The sequence below is a fragment of the Mus pahari genome, chromosome 21 (genome assembly GCF_900095145.1).
Source record: "Mus pahari chromosome 21, PAHARI_EIJ_v1.1, whole genome shotgun sequence".
Classification (NCBI taxonomy): Eukaryota; Metazoa; Chordata; class Mammalia; order Rodentia; family Muridae; genus Mus; species Mus pahari.
Window position 1 is genome coordinate 20672988 of NC_034610.1, and position 20996 is coordinate 20693983.

General features: G+C 53.5%; 2 protein-coding genes across 5 annotated transcripts; both read left to right on the forward strand.

Annotated features, from left to right (window-relative positions):
* The first annotated feature begins 160 nt into the window (after window positions 1-160).
* On the forward strand, window positions 161-7832 carry Rpusd1 (RNA pseudouridine synthase domain containing 1). 4 transcript variants are annotated; one of them, XR_003842703.1, is made up of 7 exons: window positions 190-291; window positions 646-834; window positions 966-1089; window positions 1269-1371; window positions 1494-1595; window positions 3019-3535; window positions 7599-7832. XR_003842703.1 is itself a non-coding variant. In XM_021221507.2 (6 exons), the coding sequence occupies exons 2-6, from the start codon at window positions 653-655 to the stop codon at window positions 3432-3434; spliced, it is 927 nt and encodes a 308-aa protein (XP_021077166.1). In that variant the 5' UTR covers window positions 161-291; window positions 646-652; the 3' UTR covers window positions 3435-4120. The 4 variants fall into 4 exon arrangements, 3 of the variants coding, with proteins under 3 accessions (XP_021077166.1, XP_021077167.1, XP_029388898.1); XM_021221507.2 differs by lacking the exon at window positions 7599-7832 and having other exon boundaries at window positions 161-291; window positions 3019-4120; XM_029533038.1 differs by lacking the exon at window positions 7599-7832 and having other exon boundaries at window positions 624-834; window positions 3019-4222.
* Window positions 7833-8639: 807 nt separating this feature from the next.
* Window positions 8640-20913, forward strand: LOC110338412 (mesothelin-like protein). The gene is made up of 16 exons (XM_021221774.1): window positions 8640-8901; window positions 9457-9557; window positions 10354-10474; window positions 11497-11617; window positions 15078-15163; window positions 15345-15471; window positions 15548-15738; window positions 16088-16178; window positions 16376-16517; window positions 16846-17033; window positions 17105-17260; window positions 17343-17470; window positions 18607-18737; window positions 18861-18955; window positions 19346-19595; window positions 20469-20913. The coding sequence occupies exons 2-16, from the start codon at window positions 9515-9517 to the stop codon at window positions 20654-20656; spliced, it is 2058 nt and encodes a 685-aa protein (XP_021077433.1). The 5' UTR covers window positions 8640-8901; window positions 9457-9514; the 3' UTR covers window positions 20657-20913.
* Window positions 20914-20996: the final 83 nt, after the last annotated feature.

The following is a 20996-nucleotide window of genomic DNA, read 5'->3' on the forward strand; positions in this document are numbered from 1 at the left end:
CTTTCTATTGGCCTGTACAGTAAGTAATCCGTGGGGGAGGCGGGGAAATAGGTGGGACTAAGAAAGCGCGTGCGCAGACAATTCGGGTAGGGCCTTACCATTCTTCAGTGGGCGGAGCTCCAGGCCCGGAATGCCATTGGCCAGTACGACCATCCATTAGGAGAGTGGCATGGGCAGGGTGCAAAGGCGGAGCTGCGCGCTAGCCAGGCCGAGACCTGGTTCCTAGTATAGGAAAGCAAGGTTGGATGCAGAGCTGAGAAGTGACATCCTGGTCCCTTGGCCCTGTTGCAGGTAAGTCCTAAAGGGTCTGCCTGTGGTCACAGGCTGGTGGGAGGCAAGTTAGGGAGCGCTTGAAGTCCTGGGTGGTCCTGGGCAATAACCTAGCGTGAAGTGTGTAGGCGTGAGCTGGCCAACCAGCCTGTTTATTCCACTTCAAGTCAGGGAGAGCTCCCTAACCCTGAGTCCATGGCAAGTCAGAATCACCTGACCTTGGCCAGACTCCCATCCGGAGCTGACACCCCTGGCCTGGGCCCTTGTGGAAGGCATAAAGGGTTCCAGCAGGTGCTGGCCCCAGTAAGTGTGCACAGTACTTGAGGTCCAGGTCAGGCACCCTCCTACCCCAGGCTCACTCCCACCTGCGTGCAGCCCCACCATGGAGCCTGGCAGCATGGAAAATCTGTCCATCGTGTACCAGAGCAGCGACTTCCTGGTGGTGAACAAGCACTGGGACCTGCGCATTGATAGCAAGACCTGGCGGGAGACCCTGACCCTACAGAAGCAGCTCCGACACCACTTCCCAGAGCTGGCTGACCCTGACACCTGCTATGGGTTCAGGTACACAGCCAACACGGAGAGCCCCACTGCAGCACCCTTCCAAAGGATGCTGGGCCACTGGACTCTGCCACAGAGGTGCTAACCAGTGCACCACAGGGTCCAGCCACTACTGCTCTTCTGCCCGTTCCCAGGTTCTGCCACCAGCTGGACTTCTCCACCAGTGGGGCCCTGTGCGTGGCCCTGAATAAGGCAGCTGCGGGCAGTGCTTATAAATGCTTCAAGGAACGGCGAGTCACCAAAGCCTACCTGGCACTGGTAAGTCCTGGCCAGTTCCTGGGACGCTGTGTGGAGACCCAAAGCTCACAGCCTACTCCAGCAGGCCTCTCAACAAAAGCTCTCTGCCAGGCTTATGTGCCTACCTAGAGCTCAGTCACATCCTCGTCAGAGATGACAGTGTGGCCCAGTGAGCTGCGTGTGATGTCCTTGCTCCACAGGTCCGAGGCCATGTCCAGGAAAGCCAAGTGACAATCAACTATGCCATTGGCAGGAATAGCACAGAGGGGCGGACCCATACCATGTGCATCCAGGGCACTCATGGTAATCGTGGTTTGTTGTGGGGGCCATGGGCGTGTCTCCAAAGCCTTCGTGAGGTGGAAACTGGAGTTGGCTCAGGCTCTAGGGCTGGCCCAGTGGGCCCTTACACTGTCCTCTTCATCTAGGTTGTGAGAACCCAAAGCCAAGTCTCACAGAGCTGCTGGTCCTGGAGCACGGCCTATATGCTGGTGACCCTGTATCCAAAGTGCTGCTAAAGCCACTTACAGGTACGTCCAGGGCGGGAGTTCGTCACCTAAGGAAGGACCTTGAGGTACAGGCATTGTGGCCTGCCTGGGTCTGTACCAGGTGTGTGGGCAGAGCCAATAGCAGGCTCGTTGCTGGTGCTTGCATGTACCCTGGCTGTCAAGCTGTTCTCTCTAGCTAGATCAAGGGTCTCCCTGGCTGTGCCCTCACGGCCCACCCCGACCAATCTCTTGACCTGTGTCCCAATGTCTGATTTGTAGCAAGAAATATAATGAATCCCACACCAAGGGCCTGCCCCACCCTGCCCTGCCCCACCCTGCCCTTCCTTCCTTCCTAGGCACAGATCTGCAGAGCAGCTACTCAGAAGAGATTCATACTTTTCTTTCTCTCTCTCTCTCTTTCTTTTTTTCTTTCTTTCTTTCTTTCTTTCTTTCTTTCTTTCTTTCTTTCTTTCTTCCTTCTTTTCTTCCTTCCTTCCTTCCTTCTTTCCTTCCTTCCTTCCTTCCTTCCTTCCTTTCTTCCTTTCTTCCTTCCTTCCTTCCTTCCTTCCTTTCTTTCTTTCTTTTTTCCTTCCTTCCTTCCTTCCTTCCTTCCTTCCTTCCTTCCTTTCTTTTCTCTCTGTGAAGCTTTGGCTGCCTTGAAACTTACTCTGTAGACCAGGCTGGCCTCGCACTTCGCCTGCCTCTGCCTCTCCAGAGGACTAAAGGCGTACGCCATGACTGCCTAGCAAGGGATTCATTCTTTAGAAAAAGAAGACCGGGTAAGCAGGTGTGGTAGCATTTGTAACATCCTAGAGACAGAGGCAGGAAGATCAGAAGTTCATGCCCATCCTTAGCTATGTGAGGCGGCTCAGCGGGCGAAGGTGCCCTCTGCCAAGCCTGACAGCCTGAGTTGGAGTCCCAGACCAGCGTGATGGAAGGAGACAAGAGGCTCTTAGAAGGTGTCTTCTGAGCATTGTGAAGTGGTGGCGCAGGCCTTTAATCCCAGCACTTTGGAGGCAGAGACAGGCAGATCTCTGTGAGTTTGAGGCCCATCTGGTCCAAGACAGCCAGGGCTAGTTTGAGGCCAGCCTGGTCTACAGAGTGAGTTCCAGAAGAAAAAAAAAAAAATCCTGTCTCAAAGAACAAAAGTCTTCTGACTTACTTGAACAGGGTAGCGTCAAGCAGGCGCGTGCAGGAACACAACACACCCAAAATTAAAATATACTTTAAAAAAACTTTAAAGGGAGAAAGGAGAGTTGGGGGTATAGTCGCTTGTAAAATGATTACTAGTGTGCACAAGGCCCTGTGTTCGTTCCTCAGCACTGTAACACAGCAAAAAGCCAGAGGGCTGCCCGGGACTCTAGAGCCAACCCAGAGAACTTGCTGGATACTGTAAGAGTGACAAAGAGTGACAAAGAATGGTTTTCCTCCCAGCCTGACCTCCCGTCCCTGATCCCTCCCATAGGCCGGACACACCAGCTTCGTGTGCACTGCAGTGCCCTTGGCCACCCTATCGTGGGCGACCTGACTTATGGCCAGGCTGAGGACCAGGAGGACCAACCTTTCCGCATGATGCTGCACGCCTTCTACTTACGCATCCCCACGCAGGCCGAGTGTGTGGAGGCCTGTACGCCTGACCCCTTCCTGCCTGCCCTCGATGCCTGCTGGAATCCCAGTACCTGTGTTCAACCCCTCGAACAGCTCATCCAGGCCCTGCGGACTGATCCTGACCCTGACCCCGACCCTATGAGTGGAGGGCCAAGGCCCTGCAGCCTCTCCACCCCGCAGCCCAGGCCAGGTCGACCCCCTCCTGAGACTGAGGCACAGAGAGCATCATGCCTGCAGTGGCTATCAGAGTGGACACTAGAGCTGGAAAACTAAGGGCCTCTGGGCTTTGGGGGTTGAGAACTACACCATTCAGCAGCTAGGCAGCCGTGATTGCTGGAGGACAGGGTACTCGGGCAGTGGGAGATGTCCAGTAGGTAAGTCTTCTCTCAGCATTCCTCCAGAGGGAGCTCAGGTTTTCCTTCTGGTACAGCTTTCTGCCTCTTTAGCTTCACCCCAGGCTTGCCCAAACCCCTAGCCAGGAAGGGCAAAGCGAGGAATGAGGATCCCCCCAGGGCCCCAGAGTGCCCAAGAAGGGCCATCCTGGCATTAGCCTACCTGGACTTGGGTCACCTGCAGCCCCCAACCTGTCTCTTGCTGCCCACCACTGTCATGTGCCTTTGCCTTCCCTAAACTTTGCCAGGGCCTCACCTCCTCCGCCTGCATCTAGCGCTTGGCACCGATGCATGGGAGTGTGTTGGGGCGTCTACGGAGGCGTCCTCCATGCATGCCCAGTCCTCTAACCCTGCTGTGGATGCTGCTTCTGCTCTATGGGCTCCTAGCTAGAGCGTTGACATGTCACCACCTGCCTGACTTCCACATAGCCATAGAGTGTCAGCACCGGCCTTCGGGTCCTCTCCTGGGAGTCTTCTGGGCCTCACCTGTGCCACAGCACAGCCACAGCACCCTGCCTGTAGCTAGGGGTCTAGGATTAAGAATAAATGTTCAGTGATCAATCTTGAGAGTGACCATGAGCATATCTGATGTGGGGTACCCGTGACCCTTGCTGAACCTGGTAGACCTCTAGTCTATGACTGCTTAGCAGGACCCACTATAGACCTCAAGGTCATGGCTGCTGCCGCCCTTCCTCACCCACAGGCGATGAGAAACTTGCATTGAGCTTGAGGGTTCTCAGTAGGGACCAGAAGATGGGTCTTAGGCCCAGGCCCCAGAAGGCCCCTCCCAGTTAGGAGCATTATAGCAGCTTTCAACCAGAGTCTCTGGGAGAGCCACTGTTCATGTTGGCCTGTAGCCTAGGTGCCCAGAGTCCCAGTGCTCATGGGAGGGACATCACAAAGCCAACTCTGAAGCCTGCCTGGCTACTGCTCAGCCCCTCCCCATTGCAGTGTCTTCTCAGCTGCCCCCATGCTTGACTCTGGACTACAGCTCCCATGATGGGCCAGACCAGAAATCACACCCACTAGATCTTAGTAGAGATTTCATGGAAACCAGGGCCATGAGGCCCTGCTTCTGCTTCCTGTGCCTCAGTTTCCCAGTCTGCAAAAGGAGAGCTTGGAGTAGACTAGAAGGCCATGCTAGCCCCCACTGGTCATTCACAGACTTTTTTCTTCTTCCTTGTCTTTCCATGGGGAGATACAGTTCTTTTCTTGTTGTGCCTCAGGATGTCCCTCAGTTAGCACAGGCCTAGTCATAGTGGTGATCTGGAGGGATGTCTCTGCAGACCCAGGCTCTGGGCACTCACTCACTTCCCTGGCAGCCAACTCCTAAGCACCCGCTGCCCTTCAGCAGCTGTCATACCTGTTATCACCACACAGGGGCACTGCTGGGTCCTGTCTGCCACTGGACTCTAAGGAGCCTGTGACCTGTAGGGAGTAGGGCTGGGCCATCCTCACAAATTTATGGTTCTCAGGGGTTCTTCTCTGTCTGGCCTCAGGCAGGGATCTTTCAAGACTCCCTAAAGACTTTCCTCAGGAAGCTGAGCACCAAGGCAGCTGCTGCATAAGGAGGCAGCTTTCCTACAGAAAAGAGAGAGCCATTGCCTCTGAGAAGCCAAGCCAGCCCCAATTGCAAATTATCCCAGAGGGACCAAGGCTGGGGTTAGCTCAGCTTAGCATTCATGAAACCCTGGGTTCCAACCCCAGCAGTTCATTCAAGCAAACAAAGCAACAAACAGTCCTCTGTGTGGTGGCGCACACCTGTAATCCCAGCACTCAAGGGTGGGACCTAAGATCCCAGGTTCAAAGTCATCCTCAGCTATGTAACAAGCTGGAAGCCGGCCTGCTGGAAGAGATCCTGTTTTAAAAAGCAGTTTGGGGGAAGGCTGAAGAGATGACTCAGTGGGTGACGACACACTTGCTGTGAAAGTGTGAAGGCCTGAGTTTTGATCCCCAGAAGCCACACAAAGCCAGACATGCTCGCTCACAGTCCCAAGTTTCTACTGTGGCTTGGGAGGTAGAGGCAGGAGAGTCCTTGGAAGGTGTGGGCCAGCCTGGTGTGTGCAGCTCTGAAACAGAAGACTTATCTCAGGCTGGGCATGGTGGCACACACCTTTAATCCCAGCACTTGGGAGGCAGAGGCAGGCGGATTTCTGAGTTCGAGGCCAGCCTGGTCTACAGAGTGAGTTCCAGGACAGCCAGGGCTACACAGAGAAACCCTGTCTTGTAAAAACAAAACAAACAACAGCAACAAAAAAGACTTAAAACAATATGAAAGACAAGATAAGACTAACACTTGACAGGACTGTCTTCTGATCTACACACACGCAATCACATATGTGCACTCACACATAAACACGTATACATACATACATAAACGTTTACTCATGTGCATACACACAGAAACACATGCATTCACATACATAAACACATGCACTCACATACATAAACATGCGCATGCATTCACACACAAACACATGTACTCACATGCACACACATAAACACGTGTACTCATACACATAAACACATGCACTCACATACATACACACACATAAACACACACACATTATTACAAAGAGAAGCAACTCCCCCGTGGTAGGCATGGCCCTGATGGAACAGGAAGCATAGCAGTGACATCATAGCCAGCACCCACCAGGGCACAGGAGCTTCAGGGGGGTCCCTGGACAGGGCCAATGCTCCTCTCAACTTCCATGACCCATCCTACCTCCCAAAGGACAGGCCAGCTGTGGGAGCAAAAGAATGCAACCTGATGCCACAGGCTCTGCCAGACTTGAGCTGTGCCAAGTGCCTAGGCAGGACCAGTATACCAGCTTATAGCCTCGGGGGAGAACACCAGTGGGCAGTGTGAGGGGTGGGAGAGGGCTCTGAACTATCCCAGTGGCCAAGTACAGAGTGGAAACTTGAGGCCATGGAGGAAGGAGTGAGATAGATGGGAGGCAGGCGGGCAAACAGACAGACAGACAGACAGACAGACAGACCAAGTTGGAGGAAAGGTAGAGCAGAAGGCCTGGACAAGGCCCTGCTCCAGAAAACACTCCAAAAACTATGTCTGCTTAGAAAATCTCAGCCAGTCCTCATGGTCTCCCGGGCCCCTGTACCTACTTGATTAGCACCTGCTCCCGTGCCAGGTGGGATGTCACCTGCTGAGGCTCCAGAGTCCCAGTGGGGGATCCACCTTTGCACATTCGCCCTCATCTGTGACTATGAGGCAGGCAAGGTTGGAAGGAAATAGATCAATTAATTGTACAAGGCTCCTTGGAGGAGGGGCCATCTAAGACAGGGCCAGCCTGGCAAGCACTTCAGACAGGGTCAAGCTAAGCAGGGGCAGTGTGCTGAAGGCCTTGCCCGGGGCTCTCTGGCAATGGCACTTACTGTGTGCCCTAGAACCACTCACTCAGCCTCTCTGGGCCCCCATACACTCATCTGGAAAGTCAGGATTTGAACTAGCACAAGGCTGTGGGAGGGTTCAGTTAGCCACACAGAAGAGAGGGACGGGATGTGGCCATATCAGCTATGACTCTACCGCTATGGTCATTTGTTGATCCTGGGCCTAGGGCTGCCCTGGAGGTGGAGCCCACACTGGGCAGCCAAGTATCTGACCTCTGCCCAAGCTAGAATGTGGAAACTCTCCTCCAGCCTACCTGGGCCCTGGAGGTAGGTGGAGACCCCACCACATGGCACGTCCTCCCAGGAGCCCGCTCCGTGTCCAGAGCAGCCTTTTAAGCCAAAGCAGGGGATGTAAGTTAGTGGTGGAGTACTTGACTAGCAAGCTCAAGGTCCTAGGTTCGATACCAGGGCCACAAATGAATACAAACACAAAAACAATTCCTTAGCCGAAACAAAGGTCAGCAATGGAGTCAGGCTCCATTGGCAGTCTGCCCTTGACCCCAGGGCAATACTGGGGCTCAGGGTCAGCCTGTCCACTATATTTGGGACCCTTTTCCAAAAGTGTCCCCAGGACCTTGCCCTGGCCTTCTGCTCTACCTTCCCTCCAACTCGGCCTGTCTGTCTATCTGCCTTCCAGAATGGAGGCCCCTAAAGTGGGTGCCCCTCACTAGTGCCAGATGTAGCTGCTGGGGACCACTCTCTCAGTCACACTAGTCCAGACAGAAGCCCAGGAGCCCTGCGAGACTCATCCTAAGGAAGACTCTGAAACAGCCAAGCCATCTGAACTCAAACCCAATGGGGCACCCACCAGGCAGGACTCTGGGACGCCTGGGAGGACTATGATCTGATGTCACTACTGCTCCCAGCCTCATACAGGGCTACAAAGCAAGCTTGATGTTTACCTTTGGGTGAAGACAGTGATTGTGTGGCTCCAGACCAACACTTCAGGGGTTCAAGGCCCTGGAGCCTTCCTTCTCTCCACGGCCCCTTCCAAAGTAAGAGCTTCAAGTAGGCAATGGCCAGTGCTATGAGTCAGGAACCAGCCTGGGACACTCAGGACCCTCTGCTTCAGCCCAGAGGTTGCATCTCAGGAAACACTACAGCGGGTAGGCTGGAAGCCCTGCGCATCCCTTCCTCTTACCTCACCGTCTCAGAGGCTTGCCTGGTGGAGCCGTCATCTCGGCCCTGGTGCTCATGGTGGTGCCCTGAGGTTTTGGCGGCAGCTTTTAGGCCCTGAGTGAAGTCATCAGCTGGAATAGATGTCCAATGTATGCCTCTCTGGACACTCGCTCTGCTTCCTAGCCCACATGTCTACATGACACTGGGTTTTAGCACCCATAGGATGGCGGTGCCCACCTACCATACTTGTCTGTGTGTGCATAATGTCCAGTGTGGGAACAGCTTGCACGTGTAAGCTCTGGGGATGCACAGTCTGTTTAGATACACCTATGTGCTCAAAGATGAGACATACGTGAATTCAGGCTCCCCCTTGTCACACCCTGGGCCTCCAGGGGAGGGTGTGTGCTGGGTGCCTGCCAACCCTGAGCTCAGCCCAAGCTCAGCCTGAGTTTCTCCTGGGGCTGAAGAGCAGGTGCGTGCTGTGCCTGGGCCCGAGGGGTTGATACAAGCATCACCTGGCACAGTCTAGTCTCCTTCGCACAGGCCTGCCCGGCAGGTGTCACGGCCACAGTAGAATGACTAGGCAGAGCCATGCCGGGCTGCTTCCTGGGCCAGGTTTACAGATGATCGTGAACTGTGACAGCTTTGCCCATATCAACCCTGCATTCTGGGACTCAGCTGCAAGGATGGACAGAATCTGAGCCTGGACCACTGGCATCCGGAACACCTGATCTACTGTATCATGTGGCCATCTGGTCAGAAGTAGCCTGTTCCCTGTCCTGGACAGCACCTTCACTACCAGACTCCACATTCCTGCTCAGGTAAGACCTGACATCAACTAGACCACAATGTTGCAGACTCCTAAGCGTCTGAGCATGTTTTGCTCCCTACGCAAGGTAGTAGTAGCCTTCCTGTGTACCTCTTGGGCCTCATAGAATCAGAAGGTCGTAGGGACCCAAAAGCCATCAGACCGTACACCTTGTGGTAGGGAAAGTCCCTGGCACAAGGCACTCCAACAGCTCAAGCTGAGCCCCGTCTTGTCTTCTAGAACTGAGATCTCTGAGGTGTGGGGCCACAAGGCATGGGGGCACCTCTCCACCACTGCTTGGGAGATTCACTGTTTGTGAGATTTGCTAATTGGATACTAGGCACGCATGGGTCCCCGGGGCCGACCTGTGATAAGAAAGACCAGGTTCTCTAGCTCTCCTCCCCTGCCACTCCCTGCTGTTGTGACGTTTGTTTGCGGGGCTGTTTTCCTCCCCAGGCAGGGTCAGGTACCCTTCGAGAAGTGAATGCTGGCTCTCTTTCTATTTCCCTCTCCCTTTCCATCTCCCGTGGAACTAACCTGAGTCGCTCCCTGCCTATTATCCAGCTAGGCCTGGACCTACCACCCATAGCCTTCGGGCCTCCCTGCTTTGAGACGCTTCAGCCAGGATGATCAGGACTCTCCGACCGTCAGCTATGGGCTCCAGAGTGGGTGAGAGAACCCTTCTACACAGAAGGGGGTACCTTGGGTAGCTAGGGGTCATATTGCCGCAGAGGCGGGTATCGATGCTCTGGCCATCCCATCCACGTGAACCCGAATCTGGGGACCCGCTGCAAGGGAAGGAAGGGAGGAGACTGAGCTCCCTGGGACACAGGACAGCTAGTGTGGTACAAAAGAGCATTGGAACCACAGCCCCACCAACACAGTCCTAGGGGGTCCTAGTGTGGACAAGACGGGGCTGTGGCAAGGGCCACCACCGGTCTAGGCAGAAAGACATAGACCAAGCCCTCTTTGGTAGTTCCTGCATAAACCAGGTCAGGCTCCAAGGAGACAGTGGAGAAAGTGGCCCACAAAGGACATCAGAGCATGGCCGTCTTCCATAGGCCCTGCTGCTGCATAAGAGACTTTGCTAAGAGTCTGCTCTGTGTCGCTGGAAGCAAACCCCTTCCTCCTGGGCTGGGAGACCCTTTTATGTCCCACTACAGAAATGAGGGGCTTAGAAGAATATGGAGCCAACCCTCTGACTCTGAGTTTTGGGTTCACACTATAAGCACACAGGGCAACAATCAAGGAGGCACTTACACACATGTACGCGTGTACAGAAAACGTACACATACTTGCTGATACCGTGTGTTCCAGCAGACACACCACATGCTGGCCCAGGCTATGTACACAGAAACTGATAAGGCTCTGCCAGCTCCCTCCAGGTCCTCCATTCTAGGAGGAGCTGTGGCTGAGGCAGTCACAGGGAACTCCTTCCCGTGGGTTCACCAACACTCTGTTGCAGGCGCCCTGGCAAGTCCTGGTCTCGCCCTCCTCCTGTCCCTCACCGCCCACTGCTCGGGTCCTCAGGCTAAGGGCTTGCCCAAGGGAGGACTGAATGCTAGTGAAGCCAACACATGGGTCAGGTGAGCAAAACCCAAACTGGGCAGACTGTGTTCTGAAACAGGGCGTGAAGAGAAGTGGTCCTGAAGAGGTCTGTTGATGGTCCCAGGGGAGGGACTATGTCCAGAGTCTGTACATAAGGCTCACACAGGGCCACCATTTGCCTGCCATCTCTGACCTAGAGGGCATAGTCTGATCTCAGTGACGCTCACCGTCCTGCTTCCAGCGTCCAGTGTCAATTATACGGCGGCCATTGTCAATGGTGTGGCCATGATCACAAGGAGCCTTGGCCATCAGGGACTTACAACCTCAGCCAGTATCTCCAGGCTCTTGAAGCACTTACCTGCCAGGCTTTGAGTGCGACCCTCTGTGAAGCCAGGCTCCCTTGGAGCTTTTGGTCTTCAGCCCGCACTGCTTGTACCAGGACCAGGGCCTTCAAGGCCATCGCTATTGCCTAAATTTTAGCTTAGTCTTCTTCTGCCCAAGGTTCTCCAGCCTGAGCTTGACTTTCCCCACTTCTCGGAAGTCATGTTCGTCAATGGGCCAGTCGTCAGGCAGAACAGGCTCCCAAGTGGGTCTAGCCCAGCCTGGGTCGGCCTCAGAGACGCCCTCCCACCAGTAGGCGTATGCTCTAGAACACCCTGAGAGAAGTCCAGAAGATGGCCTCACCCGTGGTCATCCGGCATGTGACCCTATACCCTTCAGCAGCCATCAGAACTGGTCCAAACCTGAGTCAAAGCCAGCTAAACCTGAACCCCAGAGTGAGGGCAGGACCCATGTTAAAGGCCCATCCAGCTGAGAACCTGGCCCTAACAAGGTCCTCTAGGATGGATGGGGGAAGGAAGGGAGGAAGGAAGGAGAGAGCAAGAGAGCGAGGAAGGGAAAACGGGAAGGACATTTTGTCTGTAACAGGTACTCCCCGCCTCTTATTCCCCAATGGTGGAGACAGCTGAGTGATCTTAGTCCCCCTTTCAGTAGCCAAAGCCTCCCTTGCCTTTCTTCATGGGCTCCCTTTGGACTCACATGGCCTCCTCCTTCTGCACAGGAACAACACCTCCCTCCTGCAAAACTTCTGGTGCTTGCCAGCCAGCCAGCTGCCCCGCGAACAGCTCTCCAGTCTGATCAGAAGCCTGGCTTCACAGAGGGTCGCACTCAAAGCCTGGCAGGTAAGTGCTTCAAGGTCCGAAAAGAGCTCAGCTATTGTGGGTAACGACCGGGGTACCGGAGAGGACACCGGTGGAGGGCCAGTTCTGCATGGACTTTTGGGGCTGGCACACAGCTTCCCTGAAGCAGAGGGCTGTCTCCAAGTCATCCTGACAACCTCAGAACCACCTAGAATGCGACTCTTTGGTAGCCCCACTGTCACAAGTAGTCTGTCCCTCCTGAGGGGACTCGTCCGCTATGAGGTGATCAAGTAGTCTGTCCCTCCCGAGGGACTCGTCCGCTATGAGGTGATCTATGTGAGCACCCACATTGGATGGCTCCAGCATGTTTTGGCAAGTCTGTCTACGGGGTGCTTTGACCTCAGTTTGAGATGATAAAGTTGTTGTCCACTGCCTCAGGCCCCTCCCTGGGCTCACCTAGGTTGTGATGCCTCCTTGGGGTGTTCCAGCACCAGGACTCATGAGGGAAGCTCTTTCAGCCCTCTGGCCTCTCTCCCAACGGGGGCTGCCAGAGCCTAGACCGAGGCCGGCTGAGCCTACTTTTCCCTAACTAACCATCATCTGCCCAACTTAGAAGGAAAGAGCTGGACAGTGTGGCATAGGCCTTTAACTTCAGCCTTTAGAGAATGAACAGAGGACCGCCTCAACTGTGTAGAGAGATCCTTTTTAAAAAAACAAAACAAAACAAAAACAACCTTTAACGAGTGTGCACCTAACCTCAAATTGTCCAGATACACATTGTGCAAACAGATAGACTGGAAGGAGAAATTGATAAATTCATTGTGATAGCCAGCACGTCCACTGCCCAGCAGGACAGATCAGGTATGGCAGAGGAATCAAGAATACAGAGGAGCTCATTCAGAAGTTCAACCGCTGGAGCTGGTTTGTGTGGACAGCTTTACTGCACAACAAAAAGAACACATGCGCTCTTACCAAGACAAACACATCACTGGCTCTGAGACCACCCTCAAAGTCCTTGCAAAGAAAGCATCCAGTATCTGCTCCCGGAGCAGTGAGCTTGAACAAGAAATCAGTGGCAGAAAGTAGATGGGGAACTCTCAGACACTTGGAAATTGAACAGCACACTCTTTTGGTTTTTTGAGACAGGGTTTCTCTGTGTAGCCCTGGCTGTCCTGGCACTTACTCTGTAGACTAGGCTGGCCTTGAACTCGCAGAAATTTACTTGCCTCTGCCTCCCAAGTGCTGGAATTAAAGGCATGCACCATCACCACCTGACTGAACAACACACTCTTTAAAATAGATTTATTTTTATATGTATGGCTGTTTGCTGTCTTGTGTGTGTGTGTGTGTGTGTGTGTGTGTGTGTGTGTGTGTGTGTACATCACATGCATGCCCGGTACCTACAGAGATCAGAAGAGGGTGTGAGATGCCTCAGAACTGAAGTTATGGATGGTTGTGAGCTACCATGTTGGTGCTGGAAATTGAACCCAGTTCCTCTGGAAGTGCAGCCGGTACTCTTAACTGCTGAGTCATCTCTCCAGCCCATGAACAAAACTTGCAAGATTTTTTTTTTTTTTTTTTGGTTTTTCAAGACAGGGTTTTTCTGTATAGCCCTGGCTGTCCTGGAACTCACTTTGTAGACCAGGCTGGCCTCGAACTCAGAAATCATCCTGCCTCTATCTCCCGAGTGCTGGGATTAAAGGCATGCGCCACCACGCCCAGCAAAACTCGCAAGATTTTATTTCTGGGGGTGAGGTCTCATGTACCCCAGTCTGGTCTTGAACTCACCACATAGCCAAGGATGGCCTTAACTCTTTTTCTTTTAAAGATTTTTTTAAGTAATATGTATGTTTTTCCACATATATGTCTGTGTACCATGTATGTATGCAGCACTGGAGAGGGCAGAAGAGGATGCTGGATCCCCTGGAACTGGAGTTACAGACAGTTGTCAGCCATCAAGTGAGGGCTGTGAACCAAACTCAAGCTCTCTGCAGGTGTGGTTAAGGAAAGCCTTAACCACTTACCCATCTCTCCAGCCCTGGACTTAAACTCGTGAAGTTAAAAACCTCCCAAGTGCCTGGATTCCAGGTGGGCACTACCATGTCTGGCATCAGGACAATTGTGAAAAAGTTTTGAGCTAAATGAAAATAAAAAATGCAGCCTGCCGTGGCGGTCTGTGCTGGGACCCCAGCAGTCTGAAAGCTGACACAGAGGACAGTGAGTCTGAACCTGAGCTACAGAGCAGGGCCCTGTCTAGAAGAAAGAAAACTTACCAACACCAATGTAGTGCAGCAGGAGCGATGGCGGACTACAGCTTTGAATGCGTGTGTTAGAAAAGAAAGATGCAGGTCTTGTAAGATGGCTCAGCTGGTAAAGGGTTTTGTCACTAGCCTGACAAACTGATTTTGGTCCCAGAATCCAGATGGTGGAAAGAGAAAATCGTCTCCCACATGTCCTCTGGCCTCCACACGCTTGCCATAGGATGTATGAACCCCACCACCACCATTACCACAGGGGGAAGAAAGCTCCAAAGGAAAAATATCTGCACAGTGTAGTTTTCTATTAGAAAACCAGGGGAAGACGAGAGAGAGATCTAAAAGAAGAGAGAGAGAGATGAAAAACCAGAGGCAAAAATGAACGAAGCTGGCAGGACGTCAACACCAGAAGCTGCTCCCGAGGAATGGTGAAGCGCCCCGAGCCTGGCTGTGGCGAGTGCCGAGACACGAGGTGGAACACGCACGTCTTGGCTGCACACCCCTTGACAAAGGGATGGTAAAGAATGTCCAAGCATGTGCAGGTGTGGCAACTTAGAGGGAATGAACCCGTCCCTGGAAAGGCAGAATCTGCCATTACCCACACGCGCCGGTGGGGGCTCACCACACTAGACATGATGTATTCCCATGGAGAATCGTGAGCTCAAGGTCAGACAGGCTACATAGTGAAACCCCTATAAAGGAAAAAAAGAAGGGAGGGAGGGAGGGAGGACAGGTGGAGATGAGCTCTCTCTAGGTAAAGCTAACTAACCACTTTAACCATCTGTGGGGCCACTTGCCTCAAGTGAGTGTCAGAATTTACACACAGTTGAACAGCTGCAGCTCAAATTTGAACATCCTTGGATTTTTTTTTTGAGACAGGGTCTCTACATAATCTTGGTTGCTCTTGAACTCACTCTGTAGACCAGGCTGGCTTCCAACTCACAAAGGTCCCCCTGTGTCTGTATCTAGAGTGCTGGGATCAGAGGCATGGGACACCACACCCGCTCGTCTCTGACTTCTCATTTCAGTCCCTCCATTTGCTTCTCAGGGCTGTCTGTCCCGGGTCTTGGTTTTTCTACCTGCCTTTCTCTACGCTGTGCTACTGCAGGTTTTCTCTCACACATATCTCCAGTTCCTTCTTAAAGCATGCCTTCTGCTGAGGGGGGTAGGGGCAGAGCAGTGTCCCACCAGGGCCGGTCCACACGGGACAGGCAATAACCTGCTGCCTGCCCTCTACCCCCACTCAGCTCAGCTGCTTGGCCAACCTCGCTGCACAGCTGGGTCTCCAGGACGACTTCGAGCTCCACCCACCCAACCTTCTACTTTTCTACGAGTGAGTGCCCCTGCCATCAGAGGGGAGGTTTGAACCCAGGACCGCGGTGATGGTCTCCTCATCATGTGCCTGCCAGTGGTGGTTGGGCCACCACCTCTGGTCTTGGGCCACCCCGGAGACACTGGGAAGGCTGGTGGGAGGCGCAGTCCTGCCTCCCTGACATCCCTCCACTTCTCCTTAGTCTAAGCCAGGTGAGGGACACTAACTGCCGGGCCTTCATTCACCGTGCTGCCCAAGGGGACACAGAACTGCTCGCGAACTTGCCCAACCAGAGAGTTGCCCTGCGGCGCACAGCCTTGGCCTGTCTGGTAGGTTCCTCGGGTGGAGGTATGATTGAGCAGTGAGGCCCGTTTCCTGGTCAGCACTGACCTTCTGTCTCTGCAGGGGGGACCCCACCTACAGCTCAGTGCCTCAGACCTGTGGCTTCTTGGGGTCCTGGTGTGTGACATGGAGGCACCACAAATTGTGACCGCAGACCCCAGTGTGCTGAAGAACCTCCTTCGCTGCCCAAGGCTTACTGTCATGCAGACTGTGGCCCTTAACACCCTGCTGGCCAGCGGGAAGACGCAAATCGGGTGGGTGGGGTTCTGGGGACGAGGCTTGGGGGGATCCAGGGAGGCTAGAGGGCATCAGATAAGATGTGAGGGGCTTAAGGTTTGAACCCTGGACAGCAGTGATGCCTCCCTGAAGTCTTACTATTCTTTGAACTCTAACCCCAGCCTCAACCCCACTCTGATGTTGCAGATTGAAGCAGTGAGGTACAGGGCTAAGGGTGCTTCCCACCACCTCGGGTTCGTAGCAAGATAAATCCCCAAAACTGTGTGGGCGCTGGCCAGGAATTAAGAGCCTATGCATATCTTCCAGCCTGCTTAGAAGAGGGGTAGCATATTAGACTCCAACACAGAATCCTTTCCCATGCACCAGGCCTCCTGGCTCCTGGAACCTGGAGGGGCTGCAGGCCCTCGGACCCCTGGCCACTTACATCAGCCCCCACCTGTGGGAGGAGGTGCAGGAGGTAGGAAGGCGCTTGGCGTGCGACTGGCTGTGGGTACCACCAATCCATTCGTGACTATGTGTGCCACACAGCTATTCTGAACCGTGAATGGTGACCCTGGGTACTCCTATCACACAGCACATAGGGCCTGTGGGGCAGAGGGAGGGGCTAGACTGACCCTTCCCAGGACTGAGAATGGACACACTTGCCTCTGCCAGGCTGTGGGCTTGGACTTCTTCTGCAGTGTGGTGGCTGCTTGCCGGGCAGGCCAGCTGAGCAGGCACGATGCCAGACGCTTCGTTGACAACTTCCTGGAGTCCAAGGCCACTTCAGTGTCCTCAAGGCCCAGGCGGCGCACAGGTCAGTGTGATTGCTGTATACTAGGGGACTCTAAGCCTCCACCAGTCTGGATTCCTAATCTTGACCTGGTCTGGGCCAAACTCTTGGCTAGAGACCAAAAATGAGGAGCAAGTCAATGTCTGGTTATGATCAGAAGTAGAGGAGGTTGGGCCTGGTGGCACTTAAAGGACTGAGACAGGAGGATTTTAACTTTGAGTCCAGCAAGACTCAGCCCTGCAAAAGCGAAGAAGAGCAAAGTCGGGGCCAGGGTTACAGATAGAGTCCCAAAGCCAGCAAGCTGTCACCTCAGGCCTTCGACGGCCAGACTGCTCATCAGCACACCTTGCAGGGAGATCCTGTATCCGTGGCAACATCACAGCAGCCACCCTGCAGGATGACCTCTTCCTGGTGCACTATGACTGCACCCAGCTGGAATCCTGCCTAGGCACACGTGTGCTCAGGGCCAACCTGGACCCTTTGCTCCAACACCCGCTGCCTGCGGAGTGCCAGCGCGTTGTCAAAGCCAAGCTTACTCAGGTGCGTGGCTGGTCTCTGTGGGGTGGAGGTTGGAAGGCTCAGCTACAACTGAAGCTGCCCACCTGCCTCAGATCTACCCACATGGCATCCCTGAGGACCAGCTGCACCTCATCCCCTCGCTGGTCTACCTCTACTCCCTCGCTGAAATCGGCCAGTGGAACATCACATCCGGAGACACACTGATGGTCCTGCTGGCCTCAGATGCGGCTCTGGATAACCAGACGGAGGTGAGGGTGATAGGGCTGGCGATGGGGCGGGAGCTGGCTGGTCTGCCTTGCCCAGACCCACTGAGCCTGGCCCCGCCTCCAGGCAGTTCTACAGAGGTTCTTGGACCACAACGGCAAGGTCACTGGAGCTCTTCTGGTGGCCATCGGGGGCTCCCGTCTCTGCTGGATGAGCCTCAAGCAGCTCCAGATCATCCAGCCCTCAGAGTTCCGGTGAGCCTCCCAGTCAGCCGCCTTCCCAACATGAGGCCCCGGGGGAAGCTGAGGCTGGGGACAGAGGGTGGAATGGTCCAAGCCTCGCCACCAGAGGTTTAGTGGACCGCCATAAGAGAATGTCACAAGTGGCGAGGGAAACGGCTCAGCCTGTAGAGTGCTTGTGGCACACACATAAGGGCCTGAATTCAGATCTCCAACATCCAACAGAAGCTGGAGGTAATCACCACACCTTTGACGCCAGCACTGGGGAAACAGGATGAGGAGGATCCCAGGGGCTTGCCGGCTGGCCAGTCTAGCTGAAATGATGATGGCCAGTGTCCCAAATAATAATTACTACTGAGGAACACACCTGAAGTGAAACTCTGGGCTGCACGCACACGTGCATGTACACACACACACATCATAAAGGTGCTTGCCACCAAGTCTCACAGCCTGAGTTCGATCCCTGGGTCCCACACTGTGAAGGCGAGTACTGACCTCACGTGGACGTGGTGCGCACACACACAGAGATAATATCTTCAAAGATTTAAAAAGCATAAAATGAAGGAAGCATCACAAACTGAGTGACTTAAAATGAGAACTAAATTCTCTAGACCTTCTAGAGGCCAGAAGTGCAAAGTCAAGCCGTCTGCGGGGCCAGGCCCTCTGAGCCTCACAGGAAGCCTGCTTTGCCCTTTCCTGTGCGTCTGTATCTAAACCCCCATCTGTCATACAGACGCCAGGAAGTGAATTGAGGGCTAACTAGGAACTTCATCTTTTTTTTTTTTTTTTTTTTTTTTTTTTTTTTTTTGGTTTTTCGAGACAAGGTTTCTCTGTAAAGCCCTGGCTGTCCTGAAACTCACTTTGTAGACCAGGCTGGCCTCGAACTCAGAAATCCGCCTGCCTCTGCCTCCCGAGTGCTGGGATTAAAGGTGTGCGCCACCACGCCCGGCTGGAACTTCATCTTCTACTCTGATTTCATCTGCAAAGAAATTTATTATTTCCAAATATAGCCACTGAGGTACCCAGTGGTTTTAAGTTTGGGGGAGTTATACAGAGGGCAAGAAGAAATCAGCACTTTAAAGGATGGAGGATTCACTCAGTGGTCCCATCAGGAGCTTTCCAGCCTGCTCATCTGCCTGTCCCACTCCCAGGCTGGCTGGAGCCCCAGACATCTCTCCCTGCCCCCAGAGTCGGAAGGACGTGCTGTTCATCAAGGCTCATGAGGTCTTTAGGAACACCAGTAACGTGGGAGAATATTACTACTTAATCCGCCCCTACCTCGGTGAGCCCTGCGCTGTGCCCCCTCTCCCTCTGCCTCTCCTTGATTACCCTACCTTCATCCCGTGTGTCACCCCCCCCCCCAGACAAGCGCTCTGCCTCCTTGGCTCCCACCCACTCCCTCTAGGTGGTGCCCCTTTGGAGGAACTTCAATACCTGGCAGAGGCCAACATCTCAATGGACATTGACACGTTCACCAACCTTAACCCCCTGACACTGAAGGTGGGCCCAGGGGCTACTCTGTTTTGTTTTGTTTTGTTTTGTTTTGTTTTGTTGAGATGTGGTCTTACTCTATAACCCAGGCTGATCTGGACCTGACAATCCTGTCCCTTTGTCTAGAGTGCATTGTGTGTACATCAGTAATCCCAGCACTCAAGACAAAGAGGCAGGAGGATTGTGAGGTCGGCAGACAGAGCGGGGTGGGCCAAGCTGGGAACCCCAAGTCTTAGATGTTCCAAAGCTAGAGGAGTGTGGCTGACATTTGACCTCTGCCCCACAGTGCCCATCCTGCTCTGTCCTGGGAGCAGGACTGACCGTGCTGGGTCCCTTACAAGGGAAGGCATCCCCACAGACCCTCACACCTCCTTCCTAAAACTCTGGCTTCATTTGCAGAGCATGGGTGTGGACAGTGTGAAAAATCTGCTGGGCCAGAACCTGGGAGATCTGCGGAAGGCCCGCAACCACCCAAATGTCATCCTGTGGATGCACAGCCACAACATGACAGACCTGTCTGATATAGGCCTGTACACCAGTCCCAGACCGGCCTATGTGACCAACAGGCCCCCCAACACTGCCTATCCACCATCCAGTTTGATCCACCCCTTGGATCCACCAGGGAATGATGCTGTTTCCCACACTTCAGGTATGGTCCACACCCCTTGGTCCCATCCTTTGCAGACCCCTGGCTGTCCCTACCTTTCATTTGCCTCATGGGAACTATCACGTGTCACAAGTGACACAGGTCATTGACTAATGAACCATCTATAGTGACACAATTTCCTTGTCCAAAAGATATCAAACCAAGACCAAGTCTGATGGTCCCAGGTTATAATCCCAGCTGTTCAGGAGACTGAGGCAGGAGGACCCCAAGTAGTTTAAGACCTGCTTGAGCAGCAAAGCAAGTTTAAGGCTAACCTGGGAAACTTGGAGATAGCCCGCCTCAAAAATTTATATATAGGAGCTGGAAAGATGGCTTTGTAGTTAAGAGTACTGACTGCTCTTCCAGAGGTCCTGAGTTCAATTCTCAGCAACCACGTGGTGGCTCACAACCATGTGTAATGTGATCTGATGCCTTCTTCTATCATACAGGCATACATGCAAATAGAGCACTAATATATATAAATAACCAAAAAATTTAAATTATATACATATATTGTATATATGTGTATTATATGTGTGTACATATTATATAAAAATATATGTATTGTATATGTGTGTACATATACATACACACACACACACACACACATCAGTGGATGTAGCTCAGTGGAAAAAATTTGCCTAGCTAAGTACAAGGGCCTAGGTTCAATCCTCAGATTGAACAAAAACAAAACAAATGCCTCCCACAACCCAAACCACAAAAAGGGCCCAGGCTGAGGCCAGAAGAGCAGTCATGGATGGGCTCTGCCGCTGACCCTCCTAGCTGTCACCACCACAAAGGAGAGGATGCACAGAAGGGACTCTGAGGGCATCTTCCAATCAGGACTAATGGGTCCCTTTCTCTTTCCACCTGCAGGAAGTCCTTCAGTTCATCTGGGGTATCTGTCCCTTGCTGTGACTCTGCCTTCCAGCCTTCTGTGGCTGCTACTGTGTCAGTTACCTTCCAGACAAATGACCACTGCTCACAGGACACTAGGGCCAATGGCACTGGCCCAGGGCAGTTGGACCCCTGAACATCAGATTCCAGAGAAACGGAGCTGCTAGATGGGACAGGACACCTGCCTAGGCTGAAGTACATGTCCCTGGGCCCAGGGGACTTGCTGCTATGTCCCCATCCTAGGAGGCTGGCTCTGGCTCCCAGGATCTGAGCCCATTCTGCCCACCCAATAGGACAAGTTGGTAGGACACGTTGGTAGACAGAGCCCAGGTCTTCTGGCCTATTCCAAGACTAGTGGGACTCCGGGTTACTTGGATGTTACTGCCCTTGCTGGCGGATCTGAATAAAGCACAAGGCTATTGCACAGAGTGTCTCTGCTAGAGCCTTGTTGGGAACAGAGTCCTCTTGGCACGGCCTAGACTGTGGTGGCCTCTCACACCCCTCAGC

Bases quoted from the DNA above. Each gene is read 5' to 3' on its own strand.
- LOC110338412 (XM_021221774.1), top strand. From the start codon at position 9,515: ATGATCAGGACTCTCCGACCGTCAGCTATGGGCTCCAGAGTGG. The intron at 9,558-10,353 runs GTGAGAGAACCC...ACTCTGTTGCAG, and splicing joins AGCTATGGGCTCCAGAGTGG to GCGCCCTGGCAAGTCCTGGT. The intron at 15,739-16,087 runs GTGGGTGGGGTT...CCCATGCACCAG, and splicing joins AGCGGGAAGACGCAAATCGG to GCCTCCTGGCTCCTGGAACC.
- Rpusd1 (XM_021221507.2), top strand. From the start codon at position 653: ATGGAGCCTGGCAGCATGGAAAATCTGTCCATCGTGTACCAGAGCAGC. The intron at 1,090-1,268 runs GTAAGTCCTGGC...CTTGCTCCACAG, and splicing joins CCAAAGCCTACCTGGCACTG to GTCCGAGGCCATGTCCAGGA. The intron at 1,372-1,493 runs GTAATCGTGGTT...CTCTTCATCTAG, and splicing joins GTGCATCCAGGGCACTCATG to GTTGTGAGAACCCAAAGCCA.